The 18,564-nt window shown below is 32.2% G+C and overlaps 2 protein-coding genes across 2 annotated transcripts; both read right to left on the reverse strand.

Moving 5' to 3' along the window:
- Nucleotides 1-2,879: 2,879 nt before the first annotated feature.
- LOC123200116 (probable polyamine oxidase 5) lies at nucleotides 2,880-4,940 on the reverse strand. Its single transcript, XM_044615246.1, has one exon. The coding sequence runs from the start codon at nucleotides 4,637-4,639 to the stop codon at nucleotides 2,957-2,959; it is 1,683 nt and encodes a 560-aa protein (XP_044471181.1). The 5' UTR covers nucleotides 4,640-4,940; the 3' UTR covers nucleotides 2,880-2,956.
- A 5,059-nt stretch (nucleotides 4,941-9,999) lies between these two features.
- On the reverse strand, nucleotides 10,000-18,269 carry LOC123200777 (WD-40 repeat-containing protein MSI4-like). Its single transcript, XM_044616153.1, has 15 exons — nucleotides 17,942-18,269; nucleotides 17,783-17,846; nucleotides 17,607-17,693; nucleotides 17,454-17,516; nucleotides 17,096-17,161; nucleotides 16,905-16,979; nucleotides 15,961-16,036; nucleotides 15,338-15,563; nucleotides 14,990-15,071; nucleotides 14,180-14,253; nucleotides 13,918-14,029; nucleotides 13,720-13,794; nucleotides 11,895-11,971; nucleotides 10,857-10,956; nucleotides 10,000-10,227 (listed from the first exon to the last, which is right to left on the reverse strand). Exons 1-15 carry the CDS (start codon nucleotides 18,166-18,168, stop codon nucleotides 10,126-10,128), a joined length of 1,506 nt encoding a protein of 501 aa, XP_044472088.1. The 5' UTR covers nucleotides 18,169-18,269; the 3' UTR covers nucleotides 10,000-10,125.
- Nucleotides 18,270-18,564: the final 295 nt, after the last annotated feature.

Below are 18,564 nucleotides of genomic sequence, written 5' to 3' on the forward strand. Positions count from 1 at the left end.
AAATCTGCCGTTCGCAAACATGAAAGATTTCTTAGAGAAAATTAATCCAACGTAAAGTGTTTCAAGTAGGAGAAGTCAAGTACATCAAGTATACCAGAAGTGTATAATTTAATGTTCCACAAAAATGCCAAGACAATATGGAAATGACACTTATATTGTTTCAAATGAAACATAGATTTGGTCGTTTAGTGTTCTACTAATAAAAACTTGGTCATGGAACGTTTGTTCCATGAATAGAACATTTGTTTTATATGATTGAAGTCAAGAACAAGCTTTTATGTTTATTCCTTTATCTTGAAGTGCTTATTCCTTTAACTTGGAATCCCATACCTACTTCAAGTATCAAAACTTTTATATATTCCCATTTAAATTGATAATCGTTTATTCTTATTTTAATGTATGATTTTATTAAAATTACAAAACTACCATTAAATCGAACAGTAATTTCATCATGTCATGAACTTAACACAAGAATGATTACAATCTTCCAATCAATTTATGCAAAATAACTAAATCCCTTTTTCATTGTCATGTCTTCAACATACGACAAACTCCTAAATCTCATTCAGATTGAATATATTAACTCTAAAAGCACTACCATTACCTCTTGCATTTCTCATCTCTATGTAACATTTCATGCGAATCCACCACATAACCAATCAAAAACTCAAGTTTGCAACCAATTTTACTATGAATAAAACTGTACGTACAAACAGATTATAATTAGATGATATGATTGTTTATTTTTTTCTCGCTTCTAAATCATTCATTCACATACAAACATATCAGGTTGTACACAAAAATTTGTACAATTTAGTTGTGTATGTAATAATTTGTATTTTATATATAAAGAATATAAGTATATAATCTTTAAGGATATAGAAAAGTCACTGGTATCATTAGATTTTTAATCTAAGATTTATATTAAAAGCAATCCTGAATCATTAGTCATTTGGGAAAATGATACTTCTGTCCTGATGATAACTTCATTTCTATATTTTTAATGTACAAAATCATTCAACTGAATCAACCTAAAAGAATGGTATACTTGATGCAAATCATACATGATTCATTGGAAGAACAAATAATAATAATAATTTCAAGTTTGAGGTAGAAAAGGAAATCAATTTGTAAAAGGAAGTGAGATTGGATCATGTGGGGGAATGAATAGTTGAATGATAATTGAGTTTCTAAATAGATTTTATTGGTTGAAATGGGTGTAACTTCGAGGATTTGATAATGACTAAAGATGAAATGGGAGTAGCATATAAGAAAATAAGAAAAACTTTATTTAAGCCAGATTACTTATTCAAACCTGAATTGTTTATATCAAATAACGAAAATCGAAGATCTCATCATTAATATATTTATATCAAATAATTCAAAATTTTGATCTTATTATAGTGTTAGAGAATTTCAAACCCAAACATTTTTATTTGGGATTCCAAATCTTTAGACAGGTAAGCTACTCTTTAGAGACTTATCGAATCGGTGTTGGAGATTTTGAATTGTTGATTTGTTTAAGAAAGAGACAATATGCACAATCATCAAAGGGTGACTGAATTTGCAGCCCACGAGAGGCAAAAAGAGACAGCATGCGGACCATTCCCCTTTTTTTTTGGGGGGAAGCCAATCCACCATATCATACAATAATAGAGTCACTATGAACAGCCTTTTTGATTTGACTATACAGTGCCTTAAAACAGACATCCTTTAGCATCAAAATCAATCCAGGGCAATTCAAGCTCACCAATTTTTGGCTTCTTCCTTCATTTCCTACAAACGTTTCATGTCTATTATTAAGCCATGGTGGACCCTTTTTGCTGCCCATTTCCTCCCAATATTTTAAAGTTTTACAGAGAATACAATCATACCCGTGTGTAAGTGTAACTAGACAGAAAATTGTCTGTCTCTTGCACACAGTGACAGAGGAAGAAGATGGTTTTGGTTTGGCAGAAAAATCTAGTAGTACCAAGTGGAGAGGCTGCTGCTAAATTGACTGTCTTTTCTGTATGTCTCCTTTGTAATGCATATAAACATGGAAAGGAATGGGATTGGGACCTGTCATTGTGAGTTGGTCCCATTAGATGATCATAAAATCAAAAGAAAACCCATAATAAGTAGTTTGAGTAACAAAACAGACAAATTTTAAATATAAGAAAAAAGATTCATATCCCACTGTCAATAATTCAAAATCAAACTCTTGACAGTATCAGATAACACTTAACATGTAAATTCAGCTCCCAAAGTATTTATTATGCAAACAATACTATGCATTAAGTAGTTTATATGTTGCCCAAAACATAGTTTCAATGACAATAGAGGGGTTTCATATATAAAAGGATATAGATTCCGATTCCTTCCGGAGTTGGTCACTGGATTCAAGGTTTTTCATGCTCAGGTGTCAAGACAGAACAATGGGTTGTTTGGATTTTTTGGAGCAAATTGTTATGGGCAGAAGCTAGAGAACTCCGGGTATACCGGATCCTGTCCTTTGAGACAAGCGAAACTTTAGAGGGGGAGGATCCATGAACAGTTTTCTTCTTCTTCTTTACTTCAATCTACCTTTCATTACATTTAATCAGTGATCATAACCAACCCTTTAGTTGTTTTTGCTTTAAAATTACCCCATATAAATTAAAATACAAAAAGGGGAATCTAAAGCTCACAAGTTACTAACAAGAGAATACCAATATAAATTTAAAAGAAGCTTTTTTTACTTCGTGCAATACATCTAAAATGGGTCCCCATCCATCTCTTTCATTCATCCTTCCCTGGTCTTGTTTTTTTACTTTTCATTTTTGCTTTCATTGTCACTTTATATAAAGTAAAAGAAAGATTTTTTAGATGGGAAATAAGAAAGAAAGATATCAGCAAAATAGGTGTTAAAAATAATAAAAATATTGATCATGATAATAATAATAATAATAATAAAGCAAGCTGCTAATAAAGTATCCTAAATCTCCTCACAGTGGTAATGTTGTAGAAGCCTATTGGCTTCTCTAAGGCCACTAAAATAGGCACCATGAGTTGTAGAATAATGGGTTCTGTGAGTTGCCTCTCCTGCAAAGAGAATTTGCAGTGGAGGAACAAACCCAGTAGACTCACAGCTGCTGCAAATATTTTCTGGCAATGGTTTAGCTATGGTGTCTAAATCTTCACCACTCGAGCCAACTGCAACATAACTATATGATCCCAAGAATAAAGGGTCATTGCCCCATTTGGTCCTCAAAACTTTCGTGAATTTCACTTCAGTGTTTTCCACATGATTCCCATTGCATAATTTACGTGAATTAGAGTCTTCTTTCTTGTGGGGTTGAGGCAGAAAGCTGGAGATTGTTGTTGAAACTCCATCTATAATCTCTTCATCAGTCAGTGATTCAAGCTCAAGAGCTTCTTTCCCTACAAACCAAGAGCGTAACACATTTGATTTCTTGTAAATTGGGCACATAGAAGCTGTCCTTCTCATCCACCAGGGGATTTTTTCATTTCTCAACTCCGAGTCTGATCTATGAAATGCCATATGCAGAAATGGGAAGCTGCTGCTGCCTTTGATGACATCATATTCATTTGACGGACTCACTTGAAGAAACAACTTGTTAACAACCCCATATCCTAGTCTTGAAATTGCCTCAGTCTTGAAAGATGGAAGAGGGGGGGTAAACTTGAATGTGCCAGAATCTTGGTGAATTCCAGCTTTAAGTACCCCCAATGAAACTGTGACAATAACATGATCAGCTAACATGGCAGATCCATCGCAAAAATGTAGCTTTACTGGCCTTAAAGGGTGGCCATTTTCCATCTGTATTGACTTGTTCCCTTCCGATTGCCACTCAATGGTGGAAACTTTTCGGCCTAATTGGATCAAACCAGGAGGGAGAACAGAAGCTAGATGTTCAATTATGCTCATGTAACCTTTAGCAATGGTGATTTCTTCATCTGGGAACATTTGGTACTCACTTTCTGCATTGAAATCTAGGGTGAACAAATCGCCAGCAGAAGTATCTGCCCTCTGGGTGTCTTCATGCATTGCAAAAATGGCTTCTTCAAGCAACTTTCTACTCCAAGTGCCATACCCTTTGAGCTCCTCTTGATCTTTAACACAATCCCAAAAAGATTTAAGCCCTTGTCTGAGAAAAGAGCCAACACTAACTTCACCAAGCCTACTATTGTTTTTACAAATCTTCAAAGCTTTAACAGCAAGATTGTAGTAGTCAAATTTCTCACATGTTGAAGGTTGGTCAAGCTTGTGCTGAGCAAAATTTAAGAGGCTATTAAAAAGAGTGGAAACAGGGTCAAAAACGGATGGATTAAGCTCAAAACCTCCTTCAGCTACCTTTTTTGTTTCTGCAGAGAAACCATCCATGTGCTCCCATGGCTGTTGAGACTCAAGTGAATGGATTTCCTGAGAAATTTTATAAATTGGGCTGCCTCCAATGCCATGAATCCATGTTGCACCCATCTCAATTCTGTCACCACAGAACTCTGAAGTGTTGATTCTGCCGCCAATTCTTGCTCCACCTTCAACAACACATAGCTCAAACAAGTCTTTTGAGCTTGCACAAGTGTAAAGTTTATTAGCAGCAGTAAGCCCAGCCATTCCAGCCCCAATTATCACAATTCTTGGCTTCTTCCCCATTACTGATCCGAATTTCCCAGCTTCACTATCACAAAAATGCAAACACACAGGAAACAAAACAAAAAAACAGAAGAAGAATATCAAAAAGTGTGAGATGAGTTGAGTTGAGAAAATAATGAGGAATTTATAAGGGGAAGTATCTGTGTTTAGCTTCTTTAGACTCTTCTTTTACATAATTTATTCATCTAAATAAAGACACCACCCTACTTTTCTTCAACTATACACTAAGCTAGTAATTTTTCCTTTTTAATAATAAATAACACCATCTACTAGTCTTTCTCAAGTCTCAACCTCCACTGCCATTTATATCAACAAAAAATCAGAGTGTGAAGGTAAGTAATTAATAGGTAAAAGTGAAGAAATGTTAGTGAAGGCAACAGAAATTATGGTCTCTCAGAGAGGACAATAAAAGGTTGACAGTGCCTTTCACCTACCTCACATGTACATTGGCTTAAAGACGGCCCACTAACTCTGCAATTCATTGGTCTTCATCAGCTGATAGCCAGTCCTCCAATTGTTCATCATGACTTAATCATAATATACATATATATATATATTCCAATTACTTCTTCTCCAGCTTCAGTCAACTGGTTTCATATCTGCAGAAGCATCTTTTATATTTATTGAAGATGCAGTCTGCTTGCCCCTATCATGTGCATAATTATCAATTAATATGTAATTGGCAAGAGCCAAGTTAATTTGATTTAAACAGTAAAATTAGATCAAATTATTCGAAAAATATTGTTTGATTTAATTTAATTTATAAAATAATTTAATTTGAATTGATAAATTTTAGAAAAATAATTTATGATTTGAGTTGTGGTTTGAGGTTTTTCAAACCAAACTAAACCTTATTTTTTATATAAAATCATATTTGACATAATTTTTTAATAAATATTTAAGTATATAATTTTTTTATATTTATTTTGTCATTTATTAAATGTTTATATTTCATATTTGGTCAAAAGACTTATTTCCGCTTAAGCTTTAGTCTATCCCCAAATTTTTATCCATTAGGTTAAAAAAACACAATTATTTATCGGTCAACTGCTAAGTTTAATAAAATCTATTAAATCTAAAGATATAATAAAAAAAATATTTTATCTTTATTTTTTACTTTAATTTTAAAAATTTATAATTTTTCTAACATAAATTTTAAAAAGTTAAATTTTATTTTAAGGTTTTAATCTTTTCCTTTATTCATTTTCTGATCAATTTTTCTATCTCTGATCATTGTCGTTTTCTCTTTCGATGTTTATCCTTCCCGTGCACTATGAATCCGACCACACCTAATAATTACGGTGTGGGTTAAAAAATCATTGTTTGACTTGATAATTATTTTATTTGCAAGGTTGGATGTGAAATAAAGAATAGTGTAAGTGGCGATAAGATCCTCATAATATTATTGAATCACTCTCAATATGACCCATCTTATTAATTAAATAATTTTTTTTTTTAATAATTAAAGTCCTTAACAAAGATTTATAGCATTTTTTTTTACAATATCCAAAGCCAGAACTTTCTTCTAAATCTTTATTAAAGGGAGTGCAGATATGTGAATGTGATATCTAAGATTAAACAATTTAAGATATTTCTCTGCTGGGTAACTTTGATTTGAAGTGTTTAGATTTCAGATAAAACAAATTTAACTTTATTTGTTTACTTTGTGGTAAATAAGTTTGAATGATAGAGTAGTAGATGACTTGACTTATCGGTTGATTATTTGTGATTAAGAAAAGAATCACAGTCAAATGGCTAATAATTCAGGGTAGGTGGTTAAAGGATTTTGAATTAAAAATAAAATAATTATTTAAATATATGATAATATATATAATTATACATAAAAAATATATATATATAGTATTATTTAAAAAAATATAATAAATATGTCATTATTTTAAAAAATATCATTAATACTTATAAAAATTTAAAATTTTTTATATATACTTCTATTATATCATCAATGATATATTTATTATATTATATTAATTATGATATATCTCATAATATGTATAATTTTTTATCTGTATTATATTATATAATAGGATATGTATTGTATATTGTAAAATATTAATAACTGTGAATATGAGTTTTAAGTCTTTTTTGACATTTAATGAGTAATTTAAGTAATAAAAGAAAAATTTTATATATAAAAAAATATAATTTAAATTTATTATAATAATATATCAAGATTAAAATTTTAATTTATCTGATTTAAAATTAATTATTAATTTTAAAATTTATTTTATTTAACATGATTGATTCTGACACGTTGATAAGTCCAATATGTGATAATTCAATTTCAAAATGATTGCCAGTAAAAACAAAAAAGAAAAAAGCTTTATGATGATATGAGATGAGAAGGAGTTGTTGGGTTGTCAAAGTTATAAATATTAATAATAATAAGTCAAAGTGTGGAGCTGATGAAGTAAATATCAATTACTCCACATCATCTCTTGGTGACCAAAATTTTCTTGAGACATGAATCATGAACATTGGATCACGTGTCCTAAGTTCAGCAGTTTTCACATGAGCCAAACAAATCAAGCAAGATGTCAGTGATAAAAATAGTAAGGGGGAAAGATTCTAAAGGTAACCCTAGATAAATTGATAGGATGATAAAATAAGAAATTTTATATATAAAAAATTATGAGTTAAATTTTTTTTTATGATTTATTAAAATTAAATTTTTAATTTATCTAATTCAGTGATTATAAAGTTTATTTTATTTGATATGGGTATTTCGATCTTAAAAATAATAATCTGACTCAAACGAAATTCTTTGTCATTAAAAAAAAAGAAAGAGATTCTAAAGGTAAGAGAAGTAGTTTAAATTCTCCTTCAACCATTTTAATATTAAATTTTTGATTTATATATCGTAAAATTAATTCTAAATTTGAAGATATTATTATTTAAAAAAATAATATTAATAGACTTAACTAAATTAAATAAAGAAAGTTGTCTCCATATGGTTTACCATATAAACATGCCACCATGCCACATCACTTTATCATGTTTTTTCAAAGTTCTTGATGTTTTTCACTCTATCATCTTCTTTCCATAGTACTTTATCATTTTTCTCTTTTTCATCTAATCTCTTTCTTTTCTTGGATCGTTTGTTAATCTATTTTACTTCTATATTTTAACTTTGTTTTCCTCTTCATGATTCAAATGCTTTCGTCTCTCATCATTATCAAAAAAGCGGCCCCTCCAAATAAGATTTATTCACTTAAAAAAAAAATCAAATAAATTAAACACCTAAAAACAACAAACTCCCAACAGTCACTTATTATGAATCCCCAAAATGACTATTTAATTACCATGGAATGTACATGATTAGAAAAAGACTTGCCAACAAAAAAAAAAAAAAGGTTTAGAAAAAGGCTAATTCAACAATATTTAAGATAAAAGGAATAAAAGTTAAATTGATTAGATGTAGAATTTTAACTTTTAAGTAGAACAAAGGGTGATAACCACCTTTTATAGATGTGATCAGAATGACAGAAAGGGAGATAAAGTAGTAGTAATAGATTGGAATGGAATGCAATGTCAGGTGTTATGATTGGTAGGACGAAATAAAATATTATTTTATTTATATAAGATAAAAATTATTAAATATAATTATTCTAAAATATTTTTTATATTATTTGTTATGTTAATTAAAAATAAATGTTATTTTTTTAAATTAGTAAATAATGGTAAAATTATAAAAAAATCAATTAAAATTATCTTATTAATCTTCTAATAATACAAAATTATCAAAAATTTTTATTATTCGATAAAACAAATAAAATGATATTTATAATAAACGGTTGATTATCATAATAATTTTTAATGTTATGAATCAATGGCATATTATTATTAATCTCCAAAATAATAATTTAATTACCATGGGATTAATAATAAGTTTAGAAAAAGGCTGATTTGACCATATTGAGATGATGGGAGTAAAAGTGAATTGATTAGATGTAGAATTTTAACCTTGTAGAATAAAGGGTAATCACCACCTTTCATAGATGTGAGAATGACAGGAGGTGAGCAAAAGTTGTAGTAAAAGATTGGAATGAAATGGAAAGGAATGGTTGTTGGGATGGGGTTTCACTTTTCTTTTTGACTTTATTTTTTCCCGAATGTTAAAATTGTAAGGAGATGGGCATAGTGTTTCTGATAAGTTTTTTTTAAAGTAAAAAAAGAAAAAATCTCATTTAAATTAAATTTTTATTTTTGAAACTGAATCAATTACACTGAACATGTTAAATCTCAAATATAATAACTGATTTTATAATAATTAAATTACATAAATTTAAAGTCTTATTTTAATATATTATTAGAAAAATTCGAATCCAAACTCTCCCATTTTGAGAACGCAGCCTCTCACAGGCCTATGAAAAGTAAGTTTGTGTTCGCTGTTTGAAGTACTTTTAGATGATGATGATTTGAGGGTAGTGGGAAAAAGGAATTAACCCATGTGGGTGTGGTGATTTGAGGGCAGTGGGAAAAAGAATTTATCCATGTGGGCTTGGTCAGCAAAGAGCGGGAGGGCCCCCTACTAGCCATATGGGATTGGGGTATCTGTTCTTGCCTCTTGAGCCACAAAAAAATTTGTCTTCTTCTTGCCCACTTTTTTTTCCAAGGCAAGGAAAACCAATTTTGCAACTTTTTTTTTTTATAATATCTTTTTAACCCTTACAACTTAAAAAACAATAATTTTTCATTAGATCTCCAATTTTTTTCATCAATTTCAATTACAAAAGAACATTTAAGTTATTTTTCTTATTTAATTTTAAATCTTAATTATAATTATACTGATTATTATTTTTCTTTCTTTTTTCTTCTCATTGTTTATCTCATCTTTCCCACTACCCGCATAAACTCCCCCCCACCACTAGCAATATACCAAGCTCTTCCACCCTTTAATCATCCCCTATTGCATCTCCTGCTGGCACACAATGTGATCAACCTTTAGGTCAATGATAGATTGGAAAAGCTCAAAAAGAGTAAGAGCTTTGTGACCTTTCAAACTATGACTTTCTTAGCCTGTTAGCCTCCATGTCGAGATCTTCACTCATCATCTTACCAAATTTTCTGTTGAAACGATTCGATTGTCACCACTCACTAGTTTGGGGAACAAAAAGAAGAAACAAAATGACACCCTCGTTGCAGTAATCTTTGACTTCAACTATTGCCAACAAAGTTAAGCTGTTGGGGTAAATTTAGTGAAGAAGAAAGGTGGTGACTCGATGAGTCAAATGACTAGACATGTCGAGCAACCAATATTTTGATAAAATATCAATGGGTTATTATCGGAAAACATAGAAGTCATCCCATTCACCCCAACACAACCAATTGAGGAAAGCATATGAACTCAAAACCTGCAATATTTTCTATATATCTGAATTTTGGCAACCAACCTTGAATCACTTGGACTCTAAAAACAGTACCTACAAGTCATTTTTTCAGATACTACTAGTGACAATCATAATCTTTCAGGGCTTAGAAGCACATGAGATTACATGAGACTTAAATTTCTCAAGCTCTGCTAAAACCTCCTCTTCTGGCCTATATATCAGATCGCTCATGCGCCATATCTGCATAACCATGATGGCGTTAACTTATGGATTACCACTTATTATATCATATTTCTTTTCAAATCAACGATTAAGCAATCGAAGCGTAGAAGCATAGGAAAACGAAAAAAGGACCAAAACGACGAAAAGAAAGAAACAAGTCAGTGGGGAAGGGAAAGGGGCATGCAAAGCCAAACATTATAATTTATTTCAAAATTTAATCTCACACTCGTGACTACCATACCAAAGTAAAAGTAAAAGAGAAACACATCCAATCATGGTAGTGTCTTTGTCCTCTCTGAATCTTACTGGAAAGAATAGAAACTTCAGAAAAAAGCCTATTCAGCTACTTCAACTTTGTGATGGCATAAAAAAGAGCAGCATACTTTATAACTAGATGCTTAAGCACCATTCTAGCAGAACCATTCATTCAATGAATTTATAATATTTTCACTAGACTAGTCTATGAAAAGTTATCCTTTTAACCACTTCTTGAAAATTTCCCCTACGGTAATTATTACTTGACTATCTTTTACCTAAATTATTACTCGTAAGTTCTGTTGCAAGATAACCTTATTCCTTTCAGTTTTATTCCCAAACAGGCAAAAAAGAGTGAAAGAAAAAATTCACAAAGAGAAAGTAGATGATACCTGCAATGTGCCCCCTCCACCTGTTGTATCACAGTCATCAGAGACACTAACAACAGTCCATGGATCAGATGCATTCCAATGGAAATCAACAACTTTGTCTCTGCATGAAAACAAAAACTTCAATAAGAGAAAATCACGAGCAAAATTTCAACAGATAAAAAAATAGTTAAAACATTAAAGAAATACAATATTAACAAAAGAATCATTTATGCTGGATAATTTTTCTTAAGGACAACTAAGAATGTGGGCTCAAACACTATTATTGGGCATTATATAACATCATTTAAGACTAGCCCATTAGAACAAACAAATGTAAGGTTAATGTCGGAAATAGATATTAGGATATCAGCTCCTTCCTAATTTATCAAGTGTAATTTTCTGGTTTTATTGTGTATGATTCTCCCCATAAAACAAGAATTAGTTTCCTTCAATTAGGATATAATTCCCTATTTTGTGAGTTTATAGATACCTATATAAACCATGTCTATTGTAAAAATTTAATCTGAATCATAAGTCTCAGAAATCAGAATTACTCAAAAATCTACTTGCTAGCATAGCAAAATCTACTTGATTTTATTGTGTAATTAGGATCTAATTTCCTCGCGTATGTGTTTTGATACCAATATAGACCATGTATATTGTACAATTTTAATCAAAATAATAAGTCTCAGAATTACTAAAAAATCTGCAGTTAGACAACTCATCAAAATGAGGTAGATTGTCAGTTTAGAAGATACACATTTTGTCAAACTTAGTTTAAACAATTCAAGATGGCCACAAAGTCTTGCCCATTTCATGCATGAGAAATGAAATAGTAGAAGGGAAGAAAATAAGTGAGCTAGATAAGATGACTATACCAACATAACACAAAGTTCAACAGGAAGTTGACGGAATTACATGGGCAAAAGACCATAGAATTAAGGTTTTGATTAGAAAAGGGGGTTCTGGTTCAAACAAGATAAGTTTCACTATGACAACAGTGGAAAATCAAAACCCATTAACCAATATACCAACAGTAGTAAAAAAGCAATTATGGACCTGTGCCCAGCATGCTGGAAAAATAAGCCTGCGGGAGAACTTGGAGACCTTGATCCATGCTCCACTTTTTTACCAACCTGCAGCATATATATAATCTCAGAGAACATGAAAATACTATATAAGACAACCAAAAAGCAAATAGTCAAAAGCAATATAAGAAAAGTGAAAGGAAGAGCTTTCTAGAAGTAAGGGGTGAGAAAAGCTTCTTCAGCTCATGATTTGAAGTGTCAGCTAGAGCTTTAAGCACCATATTGGTGTGACTTTGTTAAAATAAGAGGGTAGAATATACAAAAAGATGTAAAACACAAAAAAAGAGACAAGCATAAGTTTATTACTAATTTTACATAGCCTTTTCGGTTTGCTACATTTTATTAAACCGCCAAATATATCATTCACATAAGACCCCAAAAATAACAAATTACTAGTCAGAAAAAATCCCAGTCATTACCTGTTGAGTTGAATCATACCATGTAAGAGTATGAAGAGCAGCTCTCAGAACAAACTGACTGAGACAAACTTCCAAATGAAAATTGCAACTTGGATTTGAGCCTTAAATTAAACTTCAAACCTGTGTCTCAACAGTCTCCTAAGCCCCTGTCTAGGAGAAGCCTTCTAAATTACACTGGGGACAGCAAAACTTGAACTTGGGTAAATGTGCAGGCGCCCAACTTACCCACACTTCTCATGTCAAACAAGCAACCTAATTTAACTAAAGGTGAATTTGAAAAATCCCTATCTGATGCATTTGAAACAGTTTTTTTTGTTATGCTATGAAACTCCTGATAAGGAATAAAAACATTCATGGAACTGGCTCAAAACACTTTTTTTAAGACTTGAACAATCAAGGAAATTCCTATTTAGTCCCTACTGCAGAACACTGATTTAGATTCAGACATTTTCTTTTTCACACACTGTCATACAACCTACAAAAATACTTAAAACAACCTGGCATACGATGCATGATTCAACATAGATGCAGAAATATATCAATTGCAAATACAAATCACGTGCTGACTACAAAAAAAGAAGCTTGAGATTGTTTGAATATTTCACCATTTTTCAAAAATATATGTCCATACTATCTTCTACAAGGAACACTAGACACTGTTTTGTATGTGGGTATAATTCTTGTATTAGGAGTCATCGTGGGAATGTGATCCCAATCCAATTGTTCCAGAGTTTAATAGATTTGGGCAGGTTATGTGGGTCGTTGTACAGGGGCCAACTACATAATCCAAAAGCATTAGATATGTTATTTTATTCCCATGGTATTGCATTATCCCAAGCTCAGAGAATACCATTAATTTTCCATCAACTGACAAATTCTCCTTTCTCTTATTTGCAGTGTTCTTTGTTTTAACTTTATTTTTTCATTGATGCATTTTAGAAAAAAAAAAAACTTACTCCTCCTCTAACACAGATTTATTCTCTTTTTTACATCAATTATTGTAAAACATATTGTCAAGCAAATTGATGATATATGTGTTACAATCCAAAGGATCTCATGCTACACCAGGCAAGAAAAAAACATTTTACATTAATTCATTCCTATCTAATTTAATTCTTCTTATAAACAGGACCTTAGAGATAAGATAGTCTATGTTTCTACTTCTTATTTTGTGGAACAAGTTATAATAATAATTATCATCATCATCATCATGATTGTCATTATTATTGTGAGAAAAAAAAAATCTATCAAAACGATAGTTTAGACTGGTGCATAGGCCAGCAAAAGTAAGAAAACAGTTACCCAATGTAAAAATTAGATGCAGAGACACATGAAAAGGCAATCAAGCTCAGATAATAACAAGTTTGCCATAGGCACCTTCTCATAATCCCAAATGTTTAAGAGACCATCCTCAGCAGAACTTCCAAATACAGATGATTTGTCTGGAGACCACTGCCAATTCAAAAAATGGTTCAGTACATCTATAGGCTGATGATCATTGTTAAATACTACTCCATAAGAAGTAAAAGGTCTGAGAAATGAAATATTTAATAAAACAGGAATACAAACTGATACCTGCACACAGAGAACAGCAGCTCTGTGACCCTCAAATTTATGGATAGGTGATCCAACCCCATTAGAAGTCAGATTCCGGCGATCAAACATGCGAACAGAATTATCAGCTGACCTGTAGACATCATACCAACAAAAAGTTCAAGGTAATTCATCATCTCCTTCTCAATTCAAAAACATGAAAAAATAACAAAATTTAAAAGTCTATCACATACCAGCACTAGAACAAAATAATAAAACAAAGAAATATAACATTAGAAAATACCCGGTAAGGATAAGATTATCATCGTGGGGATTCCAATCAACACAGTGCAGATCAGCAGTATGTGCTTTCTCAACCTGCCAATGAAACCAAAAAAATAAAAAACAGAAAATGGATCATCATCAGAATCTGCGGTTATATCTTAAAAGAAATCAAACACAAATTAAAAAATTAGGTATCAAAAAAGCCAACATGTTCATAAAAGAATTAACAAAAACATGCAGAATCCAACATCATATCTAAACAGATTCAATGAATCAACAACAAATTCATGCAAAACACAGAATTGACAAATAGAGTGACCATTTGGAAATTTTTTGTTACAGCAACACAGCTACCCAAATATTGGTAACAGAAAAGTATAATATCAAGAAAACCAACACAGTAGAGAGACCAAATGCACATTCATGGACTACTTAACATCGCATTCATTGAGTCAGAAACCATTTAGCCAGTCTGATCAAAAACCTGATCAGGCCAGGGATCTATGTTCACGATGAGTCAGTAATGCATGGACATATCCTCCAGATCCACTGAAAATAGAAGTTAAAAGAAAAAGAGAAATTCCCAAATATCTAAAACAAGATATTATTTCTACAAATACCAACAGAACATTCTTCAAACACATAATCTCAAATATCAGAAATCTCATATATATTACTTTACATCCCCTGTGAACACCAGGATCCCAGATTATAAGTAACACCATCAAAGGAAACAATTTGGGTTTCCTATCCATATTTGAAAGCAAAGAGAAAACATATAGCAAGCAATAACAAAGAAGACTAAGGAAATGAATATAGTCAACATAACCTTAACAACTGGGTTTGAACCAACTCGGGCATCCCATAATATGAGGCAAGAATCATCACCTACGCTACAGAACTCCTGTGCACTTTAGCAGCAGTAGAAATTTATCAGGAATAAGACTCGGGAGGATAAATTTGCATTGCTACTAACTGTAAATCAGTTGCTGTTCAGAAAAGCATATAAAAGCTCTCTTGATTTATTTCCAGAGAAACATTTATATAAGAAACATGGCTACAGCCAGATAAATATGGTAGACAGCCTCTGGCATTGACATATATAATAAACATTTAAAACCTTAGACCCATGCTGGAAAAATTTGGAACTTTATTCAACTAGGAACTTGCAAGCCACCTGGATGGACAGAATGCTACATCTTCAACTGTATCCTCGTGCCCATAGTAGATACCACGTGGACCGACAGTAGGACCATCAGCAGCTTTATCATTACCTTCCCCAGGCTTGGGATTCTGTTTTATGATTGATCCACCAGATCCTGCAGATTTAGCTGTGGATGGATCTGTGGTCGATGCTGTTATATGGTCCTGGATACTCCATAAAACTACCGATTTGTCCTTACCTATAAAATGACAATTTTGTTCAGGGGATAAGGCACTAGAAAACCAATTTTTATATTATGAGGAATGGAAAAAAAAAGAGCTCAAAAACAGAAAAGAATACCCAAAAGAGTAGACAAAACATTTTTTTAAAATCAAACTCTGGCAAAGCGTGCAACAAATATTTGAGATTGGGGACCCTAAAATATTTTTCAGTTGGTCCCAAGGACCTAGGATATCTTGGTTGAAAACAAGTCATATCATTGGACCCATCCCATGGATTGGATACCAATATATTAGAAATACTCTACATGCTATGCACTATATGGCCAAGGCTAGTTAACTCACTTCACTTACAGTCAAGTCATAAAGAAAACCAGTAATGACATTAACAAAAATAAACAAAATATAACTTCTCACCTCCAGAGAGCACATAGGGTTCTGTAGGGGACATAGCAAGAGCAAATTCTGCATTATCTTGATGTCCAGTCAAAATCTACAAATGAAGCCTAAAATTAACTTTACAGGAACAAACTCACAGAAACTTAAAAACTGATACCATCTAAATCACTCAATGTGCTAAAAGAATATCTGTAACATATTATGTTATTACTCTGGAAAGTAAACATTATTTAATTCACTTTATGGATTATACAGATAAAACTCATAAAACTCGGGGTGATACCCTAAAATCACTAAAACAATTTCAGAAACAAACTAAATTTAATGGGCAACTTCACAAAAGCAAGTATATTAAAATTAAAAATAAAGAGGTAAATCCATCTGTCATATGGCAGTTCAGGTTGGTAACCAACACTCCATTTCCTGAAAAGAAATGCACCTGACAACCTTTCTAGATATCATATTTACCAAAACAGTGCACTTTTACTAAAGTTCCCATCTGTGTGAGACCCAATATTCCTTTCGTGGTGGAGAAATTTGATCCCACAATCCCTGAACTAAAAGAACCCCTAAAACTCTCCTAGTAGCATTTTTCCTGAAGGTGGGGCTTGTCAAAGGAATCTTCCTCCCAGAAAGAATAATATTTCAACCAACTAAAGACCAGAAAAAAGGAATTCTGACAAAATAATAAATCCTCATAAACTTTTTGAACTGTCAGCCCCAGAAAACCCATCTATATGAGCAATGGCAATATGAATAGGACTTTCCTTCCTTTGAGTAATTGCTATAAAACATTGTTTACAATGATACTTTAGAATCGTTAACCAACTTCATATGCATCACAAAAATGTTAAACAACAAGAACTGAAATGAGAATACATATTTACCAAGAAAATAACTGGAAAATTTTAACCCTGGATTTATAAAAAAAGAATATACTGCATTCTGGAATTAAACCATACCAAATCTGGTCGAGAATTAGTAGCTCCAAGAACAGCATGGCGGTTAGGTTGAGTTTCAACATCCCAAATGAGAACCTGAATTTTGAAAAGACTCAGGTCATTTAGACACCAAAATTTATAAACCAATAAAACCAAATCTGAATCAAACTTGAAATCCCTTGGTCCAAAAAAGATAGCAAAAAGGCCCTTACATCAGGACCGTCAGTGTGTGTGGCCACTATCTTAGTATTTTGTGGGAGCTCCCTGATTCTGTTGACCTGCAAAATGATACTCCACAATCGTGAAAGGGAAAAGTAGTGATTAATAATTAATGGAGTCCTCCATCATTCAGAAACTTAAAGCTTAAAAAACTAAAATAAAAACAAGAATCTTTTAAGAGAACCTACATAAGTATAATTGAATTTTATTTTGAAGTTTTAACAGTCCAGAACTAAAAAAGTCACTACATTGATTGGCAAGCAAAGAGTGCCAACCAATGGTCAGTGTATATGTCCGTCAACAAATATGTAAGACTATATATGTACAGTGCAAAGTGTATTGAAACCATACCTCTCCAGGATGTATGATGGTCTTGTACTTCTTGACAAATGGAGATCGTGCCTCTTCATTAAACTGAACAACAAAACAATTCCGAATAAGCACAAGGAAGCGAACAGACACAACACTGTACAAGACAAAGAAAAATGAAGAAAAAAGCATCACCTGAGAAATGTGCTCCGCAGCTGCAACCCTAGGTTTAACAACCTCACAATTCGCAATGACCAGTGTATTCGGAACACTACCATCAGTCTGTTAACACAACAATTAACAGAAAGCAAATAAATTAATCCCGAACCTGCAAAAACAAGAAAAAAATCAAATCGAAGAACAAAACCGACCTGTTCAGAAAGGTAAAGCCGTTGACGATTCTTATAAGTAGCTTGCTCAAGCTGCGGGCCCCAACTGTAAAATAAAAGAAGGTGAGCTCTAGGGTTTAGGGTGAAAAAAAAATCAAAACGAAAAACCCCAAAAAGCGAAAGAATATCGAAGGGACTGACCGGCAAGAGAGAGAAGGCCAAACGAGGTTGTGATTAGCAAGCCAGTCATAAAGAACAGGAACAAGCGATTTCCACTGAGTGTACTTGTCGTCAACAGAGTGATGTTGAGTTCTCTTGGCTGTGTCTTTCATCTTCGGTGTTTGTTGTTGTTGCTGTTGGTCGTCTTTCTTGTCTTCCTTAGGTTTGGGTTTTCGGCCCCGCTTCTTGGGTGCCTGCTGTGGATCCATTGTAAGAGGAAAAAAGCAGCCGCCACACTTTAAGGTTACAATCAAAATCACCGGGAGGGAGGGAGGGAGGGGTGGGGGACCTACTACTCTTCCACGCACTCACACTGATAGGGACATCCCTAGCCCCCTGTACTCTGGTCTTTTTACTGTTAACTGAGAACTGTGGTCATTTTTTTTCGAAAACGTCAATTTATAATTAAAAATTTATATCTTTAAAAATGAATTAATTTTACCAGTACCCGTCGTTGGAGGGTTTAGCTACTAAGCTGTTATTACCTAATACACAAAATTATCACACTTATAAATTATTTTAAAGATTAATTAATTAAATTGATATTAAATTAAATATATTAATATATATAAATAATTATTTTATTTGATTTATGTAAATAAAAA

This window comes from Mangifera indica, chromosome 17 (genome assembly GCF_011075055.1).
Source record: "Mangifera indica cultivar Alphonso chromosome 17, CATAS_Mindica_2.1, whole genome shotgun sequence".
NCBI classification, from domain to species: domain Eukaryota; kingdom Viridiplantae; phylum Streptophyta; class Magnoliopsida; order Sapindales; family Anacardiaceae; genus Mangifera; species Mangifera indica.

What these genes read in the sequence shown, in the direction of transcription:
- LOC123200116 (XM_044615246.1), bottom strand. Translation starts at nt 4,639, where the DNA reads ATGGGGAAGAAGCCAAGAATTGTGATAATTGGGGCTGGAATGGCTGGG.
- LOC123200777 (XM_044616153.1), bottom strand. Translation starts at nt 18,168, where the DNA reads ATGGATCCACAGCAGGCACCCAAGAAGCGGGGCCGAAAACCCAAACCT. An exon ending in CACACACTGACGGTCCTGAT is followed by an intron (nt 16,980 to 17,095) that starts GTAAGGGCCTTT and finishes TTCAAAATTCAG; the next exon opens with GTTCTCATTTGGGATGTTGA. An exon ending in GTAGCATTCTGTCCATCCAG is followed by an intron (nt 15,072 to 15,337) that starts GTGGCTTGCAAG and finishes CTGCTGCTAAAG; the next exon opens with TGCACAGGAGTTCTGTAGCG.